This window comes from Carcharhinus amblyrhynchos, chromosome 14 (assembly GCF_965287045.1).
Source record: "Carcharhinus amblyrhynchos chromosome 14, sCarAmb.v2.hapA, whole genome shotgun sequence".
Classification (NCBI taxonomy): Eukaryota; Metazoa; Chordata; class Chondrichthyes; order Carcharhiniformes; family Carcharhinidae; genus Carcharhinus; species Carcharhinus amblyrhynchos.
In genome coordinates, this window is record NC_137337.1 from 32,221,251 (window position 1) to 32,245,163 (window position 23,913).

The following is a 23,913-nucleotide window of genomic DNA, read 5'->3' on the forward strand; positions in this document are numbered from 1 at the left end:
GTGGATGGGTCTGCTACACAAGAAGAGAGGAGGAAAAATGGAAGGGCTATAATGGTAGGGATTTAAATTGTAAGGGGAGCAGGCAAGCATTTCAGTGGCTGCAAAAGTGACCCCAGGATGGTATGTTGCCTCCATGGTTAGTGATGTCAGTGGCTGCAAGGCATTCTGGTGGGGAAGGGCAAACAGATTTCATGGTATATGCTGGTACCACTGATTAAGGTTTTAAAAAAAAGGATGGTAACTTGGGAATTTATCTTTTCCTGATTGCTTTTGTCTATCTGCTTTTAAACTGAAATCTTTGTTTCTTATAGCCAAATATGATTCTGATAAATGCTGAAATATTTTTACCAGTCACCTTTTCCCTCAAAGCAATACAGGTGTGGCATCTTTTAAAACACTTAAGTTGAACTTTGGAAGGTGGGATGCAATCGAGACTAGTTACCAATAAAAATATAGAACAAAGTCATGTATGTTCTGCAATGTGCTTACATGCAATAATCAGTGATGTTTAGAAATTTTGGAATCTCGAAGTTTGAACTAAAAATTGCAAAGTTCACGGTTGGAAGAAGATATTCAGTACTAGTAATCTTTTTATTGTTTCAGGTGTGAATTAGATGAGCAGATGACCAAAGTTGAACATGTAAACATCTCTCGAGATGTAAAGGATCAATTAACCTCTCTCAGAGAGCCCTTTCCTCAAACAGGTACAGTAGAAATCAATTGCATATGTTGGGTCAGTGTTTTTTCAAGGGCTCTTGTTAAAGATTAAGAGTTTCACATTCAACATTTTGGTTTTTGCGTTATTTTCATGTTTGAATTCAGAATTGGATTCTTGCTTCATTTAGTGTTTTCTCTCCAATTTGGATTCTAAATACAATTTACAATAATAAACTAAGATCAGAATCTCAAATTCCAACTACCTGATACAATGAAACAGAAATTCCAAGGCTATAAAGAAAATCTACAGGAAAGTTTAACATAAGGAGTGAGATTCAGTTTTGTAGTCTAATCGAGAATTTTAATTGTCAATGCAGCTCAATCGGATTACAACTTAGATGAGTGTTTTATCACCGTGCAGATAAATAACATACTTGCAGCTCAATTCTGGTTTAGAAATGTCAGTTCAATGTATTAAGTTACTGAATTTAATAAAGCAAAGACAAGGGGTGCGTTCTTGCAAAAAAAAAATTCAAAGTGCTTAAAGAGTGAGGTAATAGGGGAGGATCACACTAGTTTTTTGGGTGAGCTATGAATATCAATCTTATGGCACTTTGTGCAAAAAAGTGCCAGGATGCTGTGGGGAGTCTACCTCTGCCAGTCTACCACTCCTTACCTACCAATCACCCCCATGCTGCTGATCGCCCCTGTGCTAGTCTCCTATCTCATAGACATCACCACCTTAGCCAATTGCCCCATCTACAGACACCCCTGCTCACTGATCATCTCACTCTCTTAGCACTTCCATGGCAGTTAGGGTGCCTGGTGGGCATTGCCAGGGTGACAGGTGGGCAGTGGCAGGCTGACAAAGGCCCATGGGCACACTCCGTCCCTGCCCCGACCACCTGGGGCTTCAGTGGCCTCTGATCCTCCGGTGTGATTGGGGAAGGTGAGAATCCGGGCGCTGTTCTCGATTTCTGCCTTCTACTGGATCGTACCACCTCACCTTGCTGAAAGTTGGGCAGGATGAGATTTTAAGATTGTGCCTGAGATACTGTTCCGCTATATCTCTGCAACGCTCTGGGAGGGTGATGTACATTGGCTTGCTTGCACACAGAGGCTGCTGCCCACCAATTCCAGCTGCTTTCAAGGTGCAAACCTATTTCAATTGAAACAGCCCAGTGCCGCATCCACCAACTACTGCACGGCGCACAAGGACCACTATGCTGAATGTGTTGAGGCTGCATCCCATGCTTGCATGGAGATCCTAGAACTGGCTGGCAACACAACCCAAGATGAAAAGAAGGCCTGCATCATTTCCACCATTTTCTCAACATGATGCCTGAAAGACTTGCCACAGCTCAGGTTGGGATCCTGCCCAACGTCTAGGCCATGCTGCTGCCCAAGAAAACTGGACAACCCACCAATTAAAAGAAAAAGATCAGGAAATAAGAGCTGGAAGAGGGGATCACTAGAGGAGCAGAAGTAGCAACATGGGAGAAACAGAATCTGATTTGGGGAGCAGCTCCTCCGATTCTGTCTCCAACACTCCTTCCTCAAATTATGTTTAATTTGTAGCCTCTGGCATTGGGGGCTATTTATGAGATTGTTAGGTTGGATTTGCTTGGTTGTTCCCATGTATTTTGAAGCCTGGTGTAATTGACAGGACTTCTATGATGTATCAGAAATTGCAGTTGAACTGCATTTCAAGTTGATGATATTATTGTAAATCTGTTATGTCTACCAGAATAGTTGATGCAGGTGATTCTTCATACAGAATCATAGATTGCAGCATGTAGTTATGAAATTGCTGAGCATTGATATAGCAGCAACAATATTTCTAATGAAAGTTCAAGAATGGTTTTTTCATTGATGGGATGAACATTGATGCATACCTCAACCAAGATCAAGAATTACCTGCAAATAAGAATTGTTATGGACTAATGTTAAATGTGAGAATATTCCAAAATCCCTGAGGGTAACTTGAAACACTGGTTCTTAATGGTGTATACTTTAAATATGGTATAGTGAGAGGAAAATATCTGAACCAGGGAGCAATAGTTCAGTCTTTATTAAGTATTTACACACACACAGTAGTTATTCACGTAAAAGGAAAAAAAAGCACCAGAGATTCTAGTACACCATAACATGCAAGTACACTGATGGCTATACACACAATATTATGTGAGATTGCCCCTTAGTTCCCAACCACCTATGTTCTCTGAACTCTGAAGCATCTCTTTGTACTCAAACAATATCTAATCTTATTCAACTGTATATTAAATCCAGCAAAGAATGCACACTTTGTGGCCAAGTTTAGGGAAACCATCTTCGGTTTCTGTGAAGGTGAAATCTGCTTTTGGGAGACTGTTTTTGCAGTTGGGTGTGGCAGTGATGGAGCTGCCGTTGTGTGACTGCGTTGCTCTTCCCCATCATTGCATTATGGATATATTGTTCTTTCCCTTTGATGTTATCCACCCTTTAGCTTTTAGCAGATTGGTGTCACTTTCTTTATCTCTCCACTTTGAAGTTAACTCTTCTACACCCCTGCTGTTTTCTCCGGTCATCTAGGTAAGCAATTGTTCCTCGACCTATTTGGTGGAAAACTCTCAAGCTCCAAATTTGTTCAATAAAAACACAAGTGACTATCATCTGTTCTAAAGTACTATGATCTATTCTCTAAAATAAGCAATATTTATCTTAAGATCAGTGAATCAAGCCCAAGTCACGCTAGCCAGACCTTAATGGGGGTTGACTATCTGCTGCAGTCTCTGGGCTCCAAGCTCATGGTCTTCAGGGCTTCAAGTTCCTCTTTTTTTCTTGTGATGGTTGTTCCTTGTTGTTGCTACCATGTTCTGTTTGGGGCTTCAAGTTCCTCTTTCTTCTTCTTGTGATGGTTGTTCCTTGTTGTTGCTACCATGTTCTGTTTGCTAGTATATTTGCATCTTAATTCTCAAGGAGGTCTGTAACTTGGTACCTACGTTCTTACATGTAGCAAGCCACCAAATCCTATTTCCGCAGACACGATCTCATTATTCCAGTTACTCAGGTTATTGCCTGGTGTCCTTCTCATCATACAAGATCTTGTTACTTCAGTTAAGTAAAATTAAGTATCTTCTGCTGTTGAGCCTGTAGCTTATTATGCCCATATTTGGATAGAGCCACTTGACTCCTCAGTTAGTCACTTTTATCAGCATGCCATTTGGCCTGGCTACATACTGATATGCAAACTTGTATCTCTGATATCAGCCATTTTTATTTTCTTTTATCCCAATTTTAGTTTTTTGATCTTATTTTTCCCTAATTCTTAATAGCATTAATTGTCTCTGATCCAAACTTGCAGAGAAAACTTAATTTACTTGATAGAATGTCCACCTGTTCGCCACTCCCTTTGAGCATGATGCCACAGTTTGCCAAGTTAAGATAAATGATTGCTGGAAAATATATCAAGATAAAGCAACAATAATTTGATATTTGTGAACTTGATTCTATATCTTGACTGTGTTTAAACATTTTCTATCTGTAACTACTTCCTGCCTAAAGTGCCTCACTACTTAGTTGTCATACTTTTGTTAATATTCTGCATTACAAATTCCTGTGCCTACATTTAAAATGAAAAGTGGCAATGTAACCTTGTCATTCAGTGGTTACTGCCACCTCATCTGTCATGTGACTTATTCTTGTACCACTTGTAGATTTTTGTAGACCTTTTGTGGCTTCTTTCCAGGTACATTCTCTACTGCCTTTCCTTTTCTTAGACTTTCTTGAAAAATGAATATTTCTCCTATAGATTTTCAACTTTGGTTCATAGAATTATAGAATCATACAGCACGTAAGAGGTCTTCTGGTCCACACCAACACATTGCAAAACCTGAACTCCTACCTAATCCCGTCTGTCACCATTTTGCCCTTAGCCCTGAATGTTATGCATCAACTGCTCATCTAGATACTTTAAAAAAGTGTGAAACAACCTGCCTCCACTGCCCTCAGTGTGTGTATTCCAGACTGTCACCACCCTCTTAAGTAAAAAGCTTTTCCTTACATACCCCTCCAACCTCTCGCTCCTCACTTTGAACCTGTGTCTCCTTGTGATTGACCCTTCAGCTAAGATGAACTGCTGCTCCTCATCCACTCTGTCCATGTCTCTTATAATCTTGTAGACCTCGATCAGGTCACCCCTTGCTGTTTTGCCAAGCCTACACAACCTCTCTTAACTTAAATGTTCCATCCCAGGCAGCATCCTGGTGAATCTCTTCGACACCCCTTCCAGTGCAATCAACATGAACTGACTTCTAAACAGAATTCTGCACAAGAAACATGACACAAATACATTTCTTAAAGATGTAGTTTTGTCACAATGACAGTCATCATCTTGACGCCTATAACGTCACAAAAGAGCATGAGCTTGCTTACCAGCGAAATCTGCCATGGCGAACAAGGTCCCAACCTGGCCACCTCTGACCACCACAATCAAACAAGGATTTTCTTGACTCAACTCAGCTCCCTGTCACCAAATATTAAACCACGATCTTCCAGAAACATAGCATGGAGTATACACTTAAATAATATTGGGTTGTGCGCCAGTATAAATAAAAGGATTAAAAGGTAGGTAGCGCCTAAGCTGACAAAAACAAAGCCACTCCCGGCCTATCATGTGGAGACAGACAGACACACACACACACACACACACACACACACACACACACACACACACACACACACCCCCCCCCCAAACCATAGATCCATTTTTCTTTTTCATGTTTCTTGTGCAGAATTTTATTTAGAAGTATCCGTTGCTGTTTTGTCTACAACTTGCAGCCTACGTGCTGAGCATGCAGAAGCACAATTGATCCTAATTGTTGGAGTGTTTGTTTTAATCTGGGCTAATGCAGTTTAGTTATTTTTAGTGTTTTCCCCTTGGGTTTTCAGAGTCAGGTTTGATTAGGTTGATTAGCAGGAAACTTGTAACTGAATGGAGCTAAGCTAACACAGAGAAACAAGCACCTAGTTGCTCACATTGACTGCAAATTGTCCATTTTTAAAAAAAAAAGTGAAATGGGGATAGGGTTCCTGTCAATCAAGTGTGCAGCTTCCTCTGTGGAAGTTCACTTTCAGTCTTTGGAAATTCTGCTGTATGGTGCGTCAGATATCCTGGTTGATTCGAGGAGATGGGCTGGAGAAGATGTGTCTGTGCCCTGGGTTGTCATAGAGGAGCTGAGGATGAGCTCCTGGCTGAATTTAAAGAACTGGCCGCCACTAGTTTCCTAACCTCGCATTGAGGACTGAGTGGATTAGGTTTGATGGGCCTGTTGTATCCGTCCTGAGGTTGGTTAAAGATCCCAATTGTTGGCCTTGTTGTGTTGACTCTGGTGTTCATTGAGAAGGGCCGGAGGTGGCTGGATGTGGTGAGACCTCACTGCCTTTTGGGGGCCTAGAATTCTCTTTGCTGGAACTTCTGGGCGACAACATGGTGGAGGTGCAGAAGCTTCAGTAAATCTTTGGAGGGATCCTTGGGGTTGCTTGACAATCTTGTTACACTATGGTCTTTCCAAGTTCCACTGATAATTTGTCATTAATTCTGAACTTTTTTCCCCTTGTGATTGTACCCTTGGTTTTATGATGGTGGCCAGAATTCTCTGATGTTGGATGCCCTGCCGGTGAGAATGAAGAATTTGGCAAATGGAATTGAGAATCCCAGCCATGGGCAAGATTGGAGAATTCCAGCTGTTGTCTTTTATCCTGACAAGGATGTATGATGTACAAGCACAGATGTATGTCACCTGTTATCCTGCTTATGCTGTTGTCCTTTGAAAACCAGAGGCAGCTATTTTTTTGTGATGGAATTTATCCACTGGTATTTTCTGGTGGAGGGATGAGGGAGACCTTGGTTTAAAGTGTGAAACTGTTTGCATTCAGGTTTTGCCTTGTGTGGTACTGGAGGAGCAGGGTGGTAAAGGAGGTCGTGCCCACTTTGCTTTTGCTCTGTTATTAAACACAAATCCTTGAGATTCAGTTTTTGCAATTTTCCTGTCCGTGGACTGATGATGAGTCTCTTAGATTCCACTGTGGAGAGTGTTGGGTTGGTTGTATGACATTAGGGTTGTACTATAGTTACCCAGTTTATTTTTGATTTGTAATCCTTGCTTTTTAATTGAAGTATTTCTTTATGTACAGTTTGTTTTGTTTATGGATAAATTGTGTAGCGCCACAGCAAGGTGGCAGTATGGCATCTTGGTGGGGGGTTGGTGGTATGGCCTCAAGTTCTCCATAGTGGGTGTTGCATTTTTCTTTGTACGTTCATTATTTAGAGATTAAAGAATCCATGATAGCCTTCCATTAGGGCGCAGATAGATATTTATCCTGGGGGAAAAACTAGATTATCGTTGGCGCCTCCACCATAGCTAGCTTTGGAGGAAATATTTACTGATCTACACCCGAGCCTGTTCGGTATGTCTGTGATTATCCTCTTTTCTTGGGTAGGTTTTTCATATATTTTTGGCTGCATGAATAGTGATGACGGTTACTTGATAATTTGGCTCCTGAAATGAACTGTGAGCAAATCATCCTGTTGTTAGCATCTTTTTGAGGGGTAATGGGTGAAATCCTGTTGATGGTAAAACCTGATGGTATCTAGAGACAGTAGGGGGTCTTGGGGTATTGAATCAGGTCCTGTTTGGTTGTATATGACTTCATAAGGATCCTGTATGTTGTGTAGCTCTATCTTTGTTATTCTGTAAGCATGGGTGTGCAACATTGGCTTTCTCATGTTATCCGGTTATGCTGATATCCTCCGCTTTTTGTAATATCCTTTTGTTATCCATGTGAAAGGAGGCACTGATTACAAAGTACATTTGATCATGCAAACCAATTAGGTTAGTATTTGCTGGTCTTTTCTATTTGTGTGTGTTGAATGATTATTGTGTTGTGCTGGATTTTAAGTTTGGTTACTACATGTGGTGAACTGTAAAATGGAAATCCTTCAATAAAAATGTTTAACAAAGATGCATCAATGAGTGAACTTGTGTCATTTTGATGCCCAACATTTTAAAAAAAATTTGTAGATGTCACAATTTCATGTGCCCCTCCAGATCGGGGTGCTCTCCTGCTCGCTTGTGCTCCACTTATCTTGCCTTTTATCACGATTAAATAGAAATCCACATATTGGCATTGCATGTATTCTGTAAATCTGGTACAAGAAAATAAATTGTATGGAGGGCTTGTTGCGATTCAGATGCTTTGATTTTCTTATGCATGTATTATTAAAGCCATACTTCCAAAGACAATCCCACTTTTGAGTTTTGGGATTATATTGCCATTGATGTGTAAAAATGGTAAATTAAATGCACATCATAAAGATTAGACTCCAAGAACAGCAAAGCTTGAGAAAGTGGATTAAAATTCAGACAAAGCATCTGAAATATTATGATTAATGATTAGTTATTGGGCAACTGATTAACAATGCCAGTTTTTTTTTTACCCGGATGCTAAGTTGAAAAGCTACCTCTGTGTGCAGAATTGAATTATGTAAATAATGGAAGTTTGTCTGAGATTAATTCTTTGTGGGCTTGTCTATAATGACTAGTTGCTGTTATAGTTTATATTTCTAATTATTTATAAGTTAAATTCTTGGTGAGCAATGGTATGGCGGTTATAAATTATGTAAGTGCTAAATTTGCAATATTTTAATCATTTTTGTAATGTATGTCAGGAGTTGTGGCTTTTGAACAAAAATAAAAAGATGTGGTTTGCACATATAGCTTCAAAATAAAACAGGTTTTTGTGGGAGCTGTTGCCTGCACAGAGTAGAAAATGAAATTAAGGCAGGAGCCTGTGAAACATCCCAATGATATTACCATCAGATTGTATGACTGGCTCTTCAAACAGTCATGCAACCACTTAAATATACAACATGTTGAAGTTTTGATATTTTCAGTTTGATAGATTAAAGTATAATTTTCTTCAAGTAGAAGCAAATTGCTTTGAAAAATAGGTTTTTCATCAGCCTTTGAATGTTTTCCAGATGCAGACAGCTGTTTGTTGGAAAAGATTGATGATGAAGACCAGCCCAACATTTCCCTTCGGACATCAAGACCTATTCTTTCCACTTTAAAGACAATAACTAATATAGAAGTAGCAGACTACAGATATCCGGAACTGCCTATTACTAAATATAAGGAACAGGTAGGGAGGCTCTTCAGTTTTTGCTAATTACTTGAGCCGTAAGGAAATGTTGAACGATCAGGAATAATTGCAAACGAGCCATGCTTGTGAGCTACATTTCTCACAAGACCATGAACTTCATACATCTTTTCTATAGCACCTTCTCTCAGTACTGAGTATTCTGATCACAAAATAATTGAATGGGTACCAAAGCAAAATACTGAGTGCAGAATTTAAATAGAGACTTGTATTTAGGTAGCACATTGCGTGACACTGGATGTCTAAAGTTCTTCACAGCCAATGAAATACTTTTTTGAAGTGTCGACCCTGTTTTAACGAAGGAAATGCAACAGCCAATTTGCATGCAGCACACCTCCCACAATTATAAATGTGATATCGACCAAATGATTTATTTCCTTTTGGTGTTGGTTCAGGGCTAATTGTTGGCCCAGATACTGGGATAATGCCCTTCAAAGTAGTGGGTTTTTTTACATCCACTCAGGAGGGTAGAGGTAGTCTCAGTATAATGGCACATCTGAAAGGCAGTACCTTCGACTTTGCAGCAGCCCCTCAGTACTACACTGAAGTGTCAGCCTTGATTCTAATGCTCAAGGGCCCAGGAACTGCGGAATACCCTCGACCTGCATAACTGTGTGCCAATCTGAGCACTAACGGCACACAGTAATTTACTGAGGCATGTATATAGTTTTAAGTATTGAAATGTAGTCATTATAATTAGCACAAATATGTAAATATTGAGACACGGATATAGTTTTTAAGTATTGAAACGTAGTCACTGTAATTTGGACAGATCTGTAAAAATGTTTTGATTCCACATTGTTTTGCTGCTCAAAGCCCTGTACATTTGCAATAGATTACTCGAGATTTTTATGAATAAAGTATATTTTTGGAAAAAAAACACTTCCCAATGTGTGCAGCTGCATCAAGCTGTGCATAGATCCTCGGTACACCAACAGCAAGTACCACTATTTTTTTGAGGTTCTACCTGTTCCGAGTGTTGCGAAGGATGGGTCTGACCACACTGCCGCGGAACGCTCTGAGTAGTTGGACCGTACCGCAGCACCTGTCCTTCGTGGAGAAATTTTTCCGCAAACACACCTTTGACCACACGGCGATTAAGCAGTGGTCAGCATGTAACATCCTTGGGGCCCTGAGAGAAAAGGAGACGGCGGATCCTGTCGGATGGTTCCCTGAGCAGACTATCAGTGTCATTTGGCAGAATGTCTCATCACCAGAACTGACAAACAAGCACCAAGATCTGGCTTGGCTGGTGGTGAGAAGGGCACTCCCCGTCACATCCTTTATGCACGCTCGAGGTCTCAACATCACCGCACGCTGCCCTCGAAGCGGCTGCGGGGCTGACGAGACGGTTGCACACCTCCTTGTGGAATGTGCCTTTGCAAAGAAGGTCTGGAGTGAGATGCAGTGGTATTTGTCGAGGTTCGTCCCAAGCAGCTCCGTGACGCAGGACTCTGTGCTCTATGGGCTGTTTCCGGGGACGCACACCGAGACAAATATCAACTGCTGCTGGAAGGTCATCAACCCGGTGAAGGACGCACTTTGGTCCGCCCGAAACTTGCTGATCTTCCAGCTGAAAGAACTGTCCTCGACCGAGTGTTGCAGACTGGCACGTTCCAAGGTCCAGGACTACGTGCTGATGGACGGGCTGAAGCTTGGGGCAGCCGCCGCAAAGGCACAATGGGGAAAGGCCACACTGTAAGGCCTTTTAACGGAGGCAGACCGAGGGCCCAGGAACTGCAGAACACACTCGACCTGCGGAGCTGTGTGCCAACCTGAGCACTAACGGCACACAGTAATTTTTTGAGGCATGTATATAGTTTTAAGTATTGAAATGTAATCATTGTAATTAGCACAAATCTGTAAATATTGAGACACGGATATAGTTTTTAAGTATTGAAATGTAGTCACTGTAATTTGGACAGATCTGTAAAAATGTTTTGATTCCACATTGTTTTACTGCTCAAAGCCCTGTACATTTGCAATAGATTACTTGAGATTTTTATGAATAAAGTATATCTTTGGAAAAAAAACACTTCCCAATGCTGCCCTCATCCTGATGGCCACCTTTGTGTGTGGCTGCGTCAATCTGTGCGTAGATCCTCGGTACACTAACAGCAAGTACCACTATTTTTTGAGGTTCTGCCTGTCCCGATTGTTGCGAAGGATGAGTCTGGCCACACTGCCGTGGAACGCTCCGAGTAGTTGGACCGTACTGCAGCACCTGTCCTTCGTGGAGAAATTTTTCCGCAAACACACCTTTTGACCACGTGGCAATCAAACAGTGGTCAGTGCGTAACGTCCTTGGGGTCCTGAGAGAAAAGGAGACGGCGGATCCTGTTGGATGGTTCCCTGAGCAGACTGTCAGTGTCATCTGGCAGAACGCCTCGTCACCAGACTGACAAACAAGCACCAAGATCTGGCTTGGCTGGTGGTGAGAAGGGCACTCCCCATCAGATCCTTTATGCACGCTCGAGGTCTCAACATCACCGCACGCTGCCCTTGCAGCGGCTGCGGGGCTGATGAGACAGTTGCACACCTCTTTGTGGAATGTGCCTTTGCAAAGAAGGTCTGGAGTGAGATGCAGTGGTATTTGTCGAGGTTCGTCCCGAGCAGCTTGGTGACGCAGGACTCTGTGCTCTATGGGCTGTTTCCGGGGACGCACACCGAGACAAATATCGACTGCTGCTGGAAGGTCATCAACTCGGTGAAGGACGCACTTTGGCCCGCCCGAAACTTGCTGATCTTCCAGCTGAAAGAACTGCTCTCGACCGAGTGTTGCAGACTGGCATGTTCCAAGGTCCAGGACTACGTGCTGAGGGACCCGCTGAAGCTTGGGGCAGCTGCCGCAAAGGCACAATGGGGAAAGGCCACACTGTAAGGCCTTTTAATGGAGGCAGACCGAGGGCCCAGGAACTACAGAATACCCTCGACCTGCGTAACTGTGTGCCAATCTGACCAACAACGGCGCACAGTAATTTATTGAGGCATGTGTATAGTTTTAAGTATTGAAATGTAATCATTGTAATTAGTACAGATCTGAAAGAATGTCTTGATTCTGCATTGTTTGCAGTTCAAAGCCCTGTACATTTGCAATAGTTTATTTGAGATTTTTATGAATAAAGTATATTTTTGGGGAAGAAAACACTTGGAATGGGTCCTTCTCGGCCTTTTGGCTAGGATCAAGTGTAGTGTTGATATGCTGTACTTGGTTGGAGTCATTGGGTTACATTTCAGCTTCATTTGAAGCACATTTTTAAAGTGGCATCTCGGCCTTTTGGCTAAGATGCAAATGAGATCAAACTTTGAAGGAGGAGCTATACCTACTCCAATCAGCTTGGATCATGTAGATCAAGCCCAAGACAGGAGGTGAGAGCCCTGTCTTGTCAGCTTGGATTGAGAATGTCTCAACTTGTTGGGACTCTGGATTGGTTTGATTGGATTGAATTGGAATAAAGTATTAAAAATTGAGTGGGCATTGAACCTCTAACTGACTAAGTAAAGGTAAAGTCACCGCTGTCCCAGATGATGATAGGCTGCTCTCCCCTTTGAGAGAGAGCTGACTGGTGGTGATTTATCTTGAGGATCACCATTCTTCAGGTGAGAAGGAAGGTTGAATAATCTCAGCTAGTACAGGAATTGAACTTGTGCTGTTGGTGTCACTCTATATCATGAACCAGCTGGCCAGCCACCTGAGCTAACTGAACCCCCCCGCCCCACCCACCCCGACTAACAGATCCATGGCTAACAAAATATTTTCAGTAGATTAGTGAGTGTGGAAAAGTTGTTGTTTCACTTTGGCAATCTCTTGCTAGACTGGAAGAAGTTAAAAGGTAACGAGTGTTAAGAAAGTACTAAGGCATGGAATTGGAGCAAAGTTTGAAAGGAATCTGTGATTGGGTGGAAGGCAGGAGAGATTATATGACAAAAGTGAGGCAAAAGGAGATGGTAATGGGACATACAAGTTTTTTTTTAAGAAAAGGTTCTCAAGAAAGTATAAATGGGCAGGCAAAATCATCACCATAACCTGTTATTCAAAAATACAAAGTACTCCCAAAACAAAATGGGAGATAAAGGTTATGATCTGAAATTGTTAAACTGACTCCAGAAGTGCCTAGTCAAAAGTTGACATACTGTTCTGACAAGAGAGAATTGACCTGAAATATCAACTCCATTTATCTCTCCAAAGTTGACTGCTGAGCATTTCCCACACTTATGGTTTGGGTATTATTTTAGATGTTTTTTATGTCTATTGCGATGTAAACCACAGGAGGAATGGCTGAGGAGTGGACTGTCTGGAGAATGGAAGCAGAGGTCCCTTGGGACGGAGCGGATGGGCAGAGGCCCCTCTGGAAGGAGCAGCTGGATAATGTGTCTGCATTATCATTCTTTCCTAGTATCATATTAGTTTGTCATTTTCTTCTCTGATCTACGTTTGATTACTTTCCTTTCTTTAATGTCAGTTAGATAGAACTGGGCTTGTTTTTGTTATGATTTTCCCAGGGACCCAGGCTGGACCAAATTTAAAGTTCCTAATGAATACTAAGTAATCTGCCTTGAATAACTTACCGCCCTTAACAGTATTTGAATTCCCTCTTGTATATCTTGCTTCATTTTGATATTCCCCACTAAACTTAAAAATACTAGGTCAAGTCTTGTCTGGTGGCACCGTCTCATTCGTAGCTCAGCAGTGGACACTCCTGTAGTAATGTGGTCTTATCTTGTAAGTGAGCAGGGATCTGGCGAGCTTCAACCATAATGGTGGGCTAGGATGGTTTTTTATTAGTGATTTGAAAGTCTGGATGTCTTTTTCTGCTTAGCCATTTGAGGTTGGGTGCCATGCATGTTCTGATGTTGGGGGTATAGCCTCTTTAAGGGAATAACTCGTGATCCTGGATGTCTGGAGATTCATTAGGGTCTGCTCTGGGTGGAGTATGGAGCAATTGAGACCTGCAAACAAATACCGGTGTTTCCCCAGCATTTGCCTGTGGAGTCAGTTCTTGGGATAAACTCCCAGTAGCAGAGTACACAATATTGGTGACAAAGTTAGAGTGACTAATGAATCATGACTTTCACTGTGGACTATCTGCTGACGTACACATTGCAGATTGAAAAATAAAAACCTCGGAGGATGGGTAAGATTACAAGGGGGTTGGGATCTCATGGGAAGCACCAAATTGAATGGACTCGGGTGTGTCAACAGTTGCATGATTCTGTCTCCACAATTGTCGCTGGAATTGGTTGTCACAGGGTGATTGGAAGGCACACTGGCGTCGGGAGTACCGAGCACTCATGGTGAAGGGAGTGCAGGAGGCATGAGACTGCGGGTAGTTTTGGGCAGGAAAACCCGTGCCAGTGGCAAGGAAAACTGGCAGGAAAATTTGGCAAATTAGGCACATTTGTCGAGGAAGCCGAGTTGTGGATGGCTTACATCAAGTGTTTTAATATATTTTTGACAGTAAATTAGGAGGCAGAGTGTTGGTATCAATGGGTGCTATTCTGATTGGCGGTTGGTGACTAGTGGAGTGCCGCAGGGATCGGTGCTGGGGCCTCAACTGTTTACCATTTATATAGATGATCTGGAGGAGGGGGCTGAGTGTAGGGTGTCGAAATTTGCTGATGACACAAAAAGATGAGTGGAAAAGCAAATTGTGCAGAGGGTGTGGAAAGTCTGCAGAGGGATCTAGATAGGCTGAGCGAGTGGGCGAGGACCTGGCAGATGGAGTACAACGTTAGCAAGTGTTAGGTTATCCACTTTGGCAGGAATAATAGTAGGAGGGATTACTATTTAAAGGGCGAAAAGCTGCAGCATGCTACGGTGCAGAGGGACCTGGGGGTCCTTGTGCATGAGTCGTAAAAACCCAGTTTGCAGGTGCAGCAGGTGATCAGAAAGGCAAATGGGATGCTGGCCTTTATAGCGAGGGGGATAGAATATAAAAGCAGGGAGGTCTTGCTGCAACTGTACAAGACACTGGTAAGGCCGCAGCTGGAGTACTGTGTGCAGTTTTGGTCGCTGCACTTGCGCAAGGATATTTTGGCCTTGGAGGGAGTGCAGAGGAGGTTCACTAGGCTGATACCAGAGATGAGGGGGTTGAACTATGAAGAGAGGCTGAATAGACTGGGTCTGCACTCGTTGGAGTTTAGAAGGATGAGGGGGGAATCTTATAGATACGTATAAGATAATGAAGGGGATGGATAGGGTAGAGGTAGAGAGATTCTTCCCGCTCAGAAAGGATAGCAGGACTAGAGGGCACAGCCTCAAGATAAGGGGGGGGTGGCAGTTCAGAACAGAGTTGAGGAGGAATTTCTTCACTCAGGGTGGTGAATCTCTGGAATTCTCTGCCAGTTGAAGTGGTGGAGGCTACCTCGCTAAATATATTTAAGACACGGGTAGATAGGTTTTTGGTAGGCAAGGGAATTAAGGGTTATGGGGAGAAAGCGGGAAAGTGGAACTGAGCCACTTCAGATCAACCATGATCTTATTGAAGGGCGGGGCAGGCTCGAAGGGCTAGATGGCCTACTCCTGCTCCTATTTCTTATGTTCTTACGGTAGGCAAGCTCATTGTGCCGGTCTTAGGATGGTTGGAAGCAAGGCATTTGGTGCTCTGAGGAGTTTACTGTAGCCAGAGAAACCGGCTGAGAAGCCTTTTCCTGAGTTGTGCTGTATTGGAGGAGCACTTCACGCCAAAACTACTGATCGAGGAGCATTTTCCACTGATACAAGCGAGGCCGGTTGGAGGGTGAGACATCATCAAATACATGACTACCCTCAGCCTTGCAGAGTACTGCGAACTTGGGACTTGTTTTCAGAACACACTGCAGGCTTGTGCATTGCTGGACAAGGGGAACTTATGCTGGAACTGTCTGAAAATGGGCCAAATTGCCCAAAACTGCGGAGTCCTGGTGCCCAGGGAATGGCAAAGTTAAAGCAATCGGGTTCGAAACCAAGGAAGAAATGTCAAATGGCCAGTGTAAATAAGGGCAAGGAGTCTAAGGTGTATGGTACAACAGCGCAGACTAGAAGACGTAGTTTAAACTAAACATTTCCTCTGTGCAAAGTGAAGCAGACGAGTTCAGGGCGATGTCCAAAGTGGAAGGGAAACTAGTGAAGATGGGGGTGACAGTTCATTGATCCCAGAATCAGTATGTAAAGAAAAACTGAGTTACCCACCCCTGAAGCCGGCGAGCATCACCGTGAGGAAATATACAAAACAGCTGGTCCCTCTTAAGGGCTATGTCTTGGCCATAGTACAGCTGAGGAACCAGTGAATGCAGTTACCTTTGTATTCTGTAAAAGGTGACAACCCAGTATTGTTTGGATGACTTTGGCTCAAACAATTGAACTGGGAAGTAGTGAACAAATAAATGGAGTTTCATTCGAGCCTGAACGATATTTTGGAGAGATGTAAGAATGTGTTCAGTGCAATTCTTGAGATGAAAAGATTGAAAGTGAGCCTATGGCTGAAGCCAAATGCACGTCCATAGAGCGTGAGGGCATGTCCAGTGCAGTATGTGATTTAGATCCAGCCTGAGGCTGAATTCAAGAGGTTTGGATTCAATGGCCATGGCCACTGCTCCCATATTAAAGGCTGAATGTTCAGTAAGACCAAATTAGGATTTTAAAGTCAACAGTAAATCCTGGGCTATGTATCCATTACCCGTTGTCGAAGACCCGTCTAGTGGTCTTGCTGAAGTTCAGAAATTTAACAAAATGGATTTCTCCCAATCCTATCTACAGATGGGGATGGCAAATGACATAGTCACTATTGACTGTTACTACCCAAAAATAACTTCCTTTTGGGGTCATTGGCCTTATTTCAAAGACCAATGGACTGGATGTTGAGTGGCTTCCTGTGAGTCCAATGTTGCTTGGATGACATCCTGATAATGGGTCCCACAGAGGAGGAACACTTGTGAAACTTGAGTCATTGAAAAGACTGCAGGAACGTGGGCTGCAGGTAAGGAAAGTGAAGTGTGAGTTTTTCAGGGACTCTGGAATATTTAGGAGATGTTATTGAGGGGGAGGGCTACATAAAGCATCGAAGAATCTTGGGGCCATAGTGAAGGCGCTGAGACTTGAAAGTGTGTCCCAGTTGAGGTCCTTCCTGGGACTCCACTGATTATGGCAATTTGTGCCTGACTTGGTGACAGTACTGAAACCAATGCATCAATTGTTCATGAAGGGACTGAGTGTGAGAAGGTGGCAAAGAAGGCATTGAAGGATTATGGGGCCTTAGTTCACTTTAATGCAACTTCAACTGGCCTGTGACATCTTGCTGTATGGTGTGGGAACGATGCTATCCCATGGGATAGCAAATGGGGAAGAAAGGCCTGTTGCATTTGCATCGAGGTCACTTTCTAAAACATAAGAAAAGTAAATGCACATAGAGAAGGGGGCATTATTTTTGGTGTAACCAAATTTCACCACAATTTGTGTGGCAGGCAGTTTGTTTTACTGATAGACCACTGACTGCGATTTTGGAACTTTACTCGGGGATTCCATCTATGACCGCAGCATTGATCACAATGCGGTGGGCGTTGATATTATCTGACCACCTGTACGAGATTTGCTACCATCAATCACACCAACATGCAAATGTAGATGCTTTATCCAGGCAGCCGTTACCTTGTAATAAAGAGGCTCTGAAAAAGATAATCCAAATCATGCACATTTCAGAAAATAAGGTACCAACTACAGCTGTTCCGGTGAAAAACGCCACACGGAAGGAATCTATACTTGGTCGGTAGACCTCATCTATAAGGGAAGAACAAATCAATGGAAGAATCAGGAACTGAACGAATATCGAAGCCATGGATGGGAATTGTTGGTGCAGGATGATTGTTTGTTGTGGGGCATACAGATCGTCATTTCCCCCTTCCTTGAGGAGAAAGGTGCTAGAGCAATAGCACCAAGGGCACCCAGGGGTGGTACAAATGAAGAGGTGGCCCGCTATTATACATGGTGGTTAAAAGTGGATGTGAGCATACAGGAGAAAACAGGCCCTTTCATATTGTGTTCCAAAATTTGTAAGGCCCCATCCACGTCGCCATTGCACGTGTGGGAATGGCTAAAGGAGCCGTGGGAACGTGTCCACACAAATTTTGCAGGGCCAGTGGAATGTGGCTACTAGTGGCTGTCACTGCACACTGGAAATAACCAGATGTGATATGTATGAAGTAGATGAGCACAGAAATGACCCTCTAAGCTCGATGGCATGTTTATTAGATTTGCATGTCTAGACCAGTTGAGTGACAACTGACTGCAGTTCTTATTGTGGGACGTTGTAGAGTACGGAACTGTGTTGTATTCATCATATGCAGTCTGTGCCCTACCACCCAGAGACCAATGGATTGATAGAGCATTTTGTATAGTCTTTTTAACAGTCCCTGGAGGCTTCATGGGGAGAAAGGGTCACTAATGTGTAGATTAAACAAGTTCTTAAATGTATATAGGAACATTCCCCATGCGACAACCAAATGCTACCTGGCAGTGTTGATGTTTGTACCCAACTGTTTTCCAATGTTTGACCTGAGGCTAGATGAGACAAAGAGTGGCAGAGGGGCCTTGGGAGGTGCAAATGGCCCATCGACTGAGCACACCAAGAAGAGGTTATTCCAGAAGGGCGAGGTGGTACTTGTAAGTGGAAAGGTGGTTTCCAACTGTGATTGTAGCCAAGATGGTGAACTTATGATCTTTTTGTAAAATAAAATCCAACTGTCCAGTAACTATCTTTTCAAACTTTAAATCAAGTTTGTGAAGTTATTTGCTCAACATAATGTTTCATTTAGAAAACTAGGTGTACAGAATAGAAGTTCTGAAGTTGCATTTGACCATATTTCAGTTACAATTAATTAACTTGGATGTTCAGTTCCTATGCCATTGTGCAAGTCCAAAGTAGAAATGATACTTTTCCTGTCTGCTTTATTGATGACTTTTGAATTCCAGCTTTACCTTCTATTTCTTGAACTGTTATAGCGGTACCTGGACTTGGACACTCTGGATTGATCCAGTCCTTTTGGATTTCTAGCTCAGTAACTTTCACTTACCTTATCTGCTTTTGCCTGTGACACTTTTTTGATTTGTTTGATTTTAATGAACTTCTATTTTGTAATTACAGCTTGTTGATCTCATTGAAAATAATTCGGTAGTTATCGTCCGAGGTGCCACAGGCAGTGGTAAGAGTACACAGCTACCTCAATATATCCTTGACTACTACTTAAAGAAACCTGCATTCTGCAATATTGTTGTAACACAGCCACGGAAAATTGGAGCAATCAGTATTGCACGCTGGATCTGCAAAGAACGTTGTTTGTCTACAGGAGGCTTGGTTGGGTACCAGGTATGTTGATTCTCGCGTTCATGAAGATTAACTTGTACCGTTAGTATTCTTTATGTTGCTCAGTAAATTATCTTTTGAAAGTCTTATGTTACTGATCATCGTTGGTTGCCCTTGTATACGTCTTTGAAATTACTTAATGTATTGTCTATGCTGCTGAAAGTGGTTGAATTAATCTTTTTCATTGTTTTGAAAAAATGTAATTTCAAGAATGTAGAAATTTACCTGATGCCTTTGATAATTTTTGAGGGAGAATTTATTCTAAAAGTCTGGCTTATTAGTTAGATTTGGAGCCATACAAGTCATACAAAGTGCAGCACAGGAGCAGGCCCCATGGCCCTCGAAACCCATGCCGATCATAATGCTCTAAACTAAAAAATACCTTTCTGCCCTTCCTTAGTCCATATCCCTCTCGTCCCTTCTTATTCATGTACCCATTTAGATGCCTGTTAAATGTTGCTATTGCACCTGCTTCCACCACCACCTTTGGCAGCGCATTCCAGGCACCCACATACTCTGCGTGATAAACTTCCCCCCCACATATCTCCCTTAGACTTCCCCCTCTTGCCTTGAACCTGTGCCCCCTTGTAATTGACACTTTCATCCTGGGAAGAAGCCTCTGGCTATACAGCCTGTCTATCCCTTGAAAATTTGGAGACTTCTGTCAGTTCTCCTCTCTGTCTTTCCAATGAAAACAATCCTAGTTTATTGAACCTTTCCTCATAGCCTATTCCTTGAGACCATGCAATATCCTCGTGAACCTCCTTTGCACTCAAGTTTCCACATCCTTCTAGTAGTGGGACAACCGGAACTCTGCAAAATATATAGTTATTGAGATATACAGCTTGGAAATAGTCCTTTTTGGCCCAACTGGTCCATGCTGACCGTATTTCCTAAATTGAACTAGCCCAATTTGACTCATCTCTCTCTCTCAACCATTCCAATCCATGTATCTGTCCAAATGTCTTTTAAATGATACAATTGTACCCGCCTCTACAACCTCCTCTGCTAGCATTCGATATACGCACCACCCTCTGAAAATGTTGCCCCTCAATCCCTTTTAAATCTTTTTCCCCTAAACCTTAACCTTTTGTCCCTCTAGTTTTGGACTCCCCTACCCTGGGGAAAAGACCATGACTATTTACCTTATGTCCCTCATGACTTTATAAAAATCTATACGGTCAACCCTAATCCTCCTATGCTGTAGGGAATAATGTCCCAGGCTACCCAGCCTCTCCTTATAATCCAAACCTTCCTGTCTGGTGACATGCTTGCAAATCTTTTTTGCATACTTTCCAGTTTAAAAACATCCTTCCTATGACAGGGCAACCAGAGTTGTATGTAGTACTCCAAATGTGACTGTATCAACGGTGTTAACATGCCAACTCCTGTACTTAACGCTCTGACCGATGAAGGCAAACACCGCTTTCACCACTCTACCTGTGTTGCCACTTTCAAGAAACTATGTACCTGCGCCCCTAGGTCTCTCTGTTTGACAGCACTCCCCAGGGCCTACCGTTAGCTGTAAGTTCTGCCCTGGTTTGTCATACCAAAATGCATACTAAGAGAAGGATGAGGCAACCATGGCTGGCAAGAAAAGTCAGGGATAACATAAAAGCAGAAGAAAAAACATATAATGTGTCAAGGATTTAAAAAAGCTGGAGGATTGCGAAGTCTTTAAAAACCAACAGAGGACAACCAAAAAAGCAGTAAGGGAGGAAGAAGATCAAATATCAGAATAAGCTAGCCAGTAATATAAAATAAGATTGCAACAGTCTTTTTATCTTAGAATCATAGAAACCCTACATTGCAGAAAGAGGCCATTCAGCTCATCAAGTCTGCATCACACTCCCAACCAGGCCCCATCCCCATATCCCTACGTATTTACCTGTTAGTCCCTTTAACCTATGCATCCCGGGACAGGAAGGGGCAATTTAACATGGCCGATCAACTTAGCCTGCGCATCTTTTGGACTGTGGGAGGAAACCTGCACAGACACAGGGAGATGTGCAAACAATGACCCAAGCCAGGATTTGAATCCAGGTCCTTGGAGCTGTGAAGCAGCAGTGCTAACTACTGTGCCACCCTTAAATGCATAAAGGGTAAGAAAGAGGCAAGAGTGAATGAATATTAAGCCACTGGAAAATAATGCTGGAGATACTGTAATGAGCAACAAAGAAATGGCAGAGGAATTGGTACTTTGTGTCAGTCTTCATGGTGGAAGACATCAGTAAAATGCTAAATATTCGAGAAAGTCAGGGGACAGGGGTGTGTATGGTGGCTGTTATTAAGAAGGTGCTAGGGAAGCTGAAATGTCTGAGGTGGATGTCACCTGGACCAGATGGACTGTACCCCAGACTTCTGAAGGAGATAGCTGAAGAGCTTGTGGAGGTATTAGTGTGATCTTTCAGGAATCACTGGAGTTGGGGAGGATCCCAGAGGGCTGGAAAATCACTGATGTAACATCCCTGTTGAAAAAGCAAGGGAGACAAAAGACAGGAAATTATAGGCCGGTTAGTCTGACCTTGGTCATTGGTAGGATTTGAGAGTCCACTATTAAGAATGAGATTTCGGTGAACTTGGAAGTGCGTGGTTAACTGGGTGAAATGCATTGTTATTTTAAATAAAATTTGGATGTCAACATACATTGGGTTAGTCTAAAATGATGGAAATCAGTTAATGTAACTCATTTTACTTCCATATCTTAATGTCTATTATTACCTTCATTAATTTGATTTTTTTGTTCTTCAAATAGGTTGGATTAGAAAAAGAAGTTGGTACAGACACGCAACTAACTTACATGACAACAGGCGTTCTACTTCAAAAAATTGTTAATGCAAAATGTCTGACTGAATTTACACACATCTTTATTGATGAAGTAGGATATTTCTCATCATTAAATTTTGAAGTATGATTCTTTTAAAATTAATTCATAGGATGTGAGTATCATTAAAGACCAGCATTTACTGCTTATTTCTAATTGCCCTTGAGAATTTGGTGGTGAGACTGGCTTTCTTGAACCACTGAAGTCTGATGATTATATACACATCAATGCTGTGAGGGAGGAGGTTACAGGATTTCTGCCCAGTGACAGTGAAGGAACAGTGATACATTTGTGAGTCATAATGGGTTGTAGGTAGAGAGGAACTAACAGATGGGAGTATTCTCATGCGCTAGCTGCCTTTGTCCTTCCACGTGATAGTCTTGGCAAGTTGCTGCAGTGCCTCTTGTGGTTGGTACACACTTCTGCTTCATGTGGATAGAAGTGATTGCACAGGATGGATGGGAACCAATCAAGCAAGCTGCTGTGTTCTGATGACGCACTTCCTGAATGTTTTTGGAGCTGCACACAACCAGGCGTCAGAATCTTCACTTGGGTCATGTGCCTGGTGGTTAGGCTTTGGGGAGTTGAGAGGTGAAAAATATGCCACAAAATTCTGAACCTCTGAACTCTTGTAATAACAACATTTAAATAACTAGACCAGTTAGGTTTTTGGCCTGGGTGATTCCTGATAATTTAAAAAAAAAATTCTTCATGGATTGTGAGTGTCACTGGCAAGTCCACTGCCATTGAGAAGGATGTGGTGAGTCACTGCCTTGAACTGCTACAGTCTATCTTTTGGTTTGATATAAATGAGTGGTTTGCTCAACCTCTACAGATAGCAGTTAAGAGTTGACCACATTGTTGTGAGTCTGGACTCAGGTGTAGGCCACATCAGGTAAGGATGATAGACTTACTTCCCCAAGTGACATTATTAAACAAGATGAGAGATGAGTTTTAAGACAATCAGTAATTTCATGAAAATTGTTACTGAAATTATTTTTCAATTCCAGATTTTTTGATTGAATAAATTCCAGCAACGGCAGTGGTGAGACTTGAATCTGTATCCCCAAAGCGTTAAGATAAAGCTGTGACAAAGAGTCATCCTGACTTGAAACATTGGCTTTATCCTCTCCATAGATGATGTCAGACTTGCTGAAGTTTTCAAGCATTTTCTGTTTTGGTCCCCAAAGCATTAATCTGGGTCTCTGGATTACTAATCCAGTGACATTGCCATGTTACTGATGATGGGGCATTCAGTCGTGATAATGTCATTGAATGTCAGAGGGAGGTGGTTAAGTCTTCTCTTGTTGGGTGGTTACTAACTGACACTTGTACAGTGCAAATACTAACTCAAGCCAGAATGTTGTCCAGATTTTGTGGCATAGAGACTCAGCCTGCTTCATTATTCGAGGAATTGAAAATGGAACTGAATACTCTGCAATCATCAAACGTTCATATTTCTGACCTTATGATGGAACTAATTTCGTTGATGAAGCAGCTGAAGGTGTTTGGGCCTAGACACTAACATGAGGATCTTCTGCAGTATTGTGTTGGGGCAGATATGATTGGCTTCTAACAACCAGTCATCATCCTTTGAGCCAGATACCACTTCGTGTGGAAAGTTTCTCTTTTATTTCTGTTGACTTCAGTTTTAATAAAGTTTCTTTGTGGCGCACCAGATCTAATGCTGACTGATGTCAAGGACAGCCACTTGCGTAGCATCTCTGATATTTAGCTCTTTGTCCACTTCGGATCAAGTTTGTTATGCGATCTGGAGCCAAGCTAAACATGCTGGGAGCTTTCACTCAGGACATTCCAAAGTGTCAAGCTGTTCAGAATCCTCTCTGGGACCCCATCCACTGCAGCTGCTCAAGCTATGGAGGGTGCACCTGCCTT

The 23,913-nt window shown here is 42.4% G+C and overlaps 1 protein-coding gene across 7 annotated transcripts in view; it reads left to right on the forward strand.

Moving 5' to 3' along the window:
• The window catches only part of tdrd9 (tudor domain containing 9), a 131,659-nt gene that overhangs the window by 28,693 nt on the left and 79,053 nt on the right, over positions 1 to 23,913 (forward strand). For all 7 annotated transcript variants that reach the window (XM_080202593.1, XM_080202592.1, XM_080202594.1 and 4 more), the window contains exons 2-5: positions 604 to 704; positions 8,678 to 8,838; positions 18,975 to 19,196; positions 21,949 to 22,071. In XM_080202593.1, coding sequence (XP_080058719.1) covers positions 623 to 704; positions 8,678 to 8,838; positions 18,975 to 19,196; positions 21,949 to 22,071 — 588 coding nt within the window. In that variant the 5' untranslated portion in view covers positions 604 to 622. The remainder of the gene's footprint in view (positions 1 to 603; positions 705 to 8,677; positions 8,839 to 18,974; positions 19,197 to 21,948; positions 22,072 to 23,913) is intronic.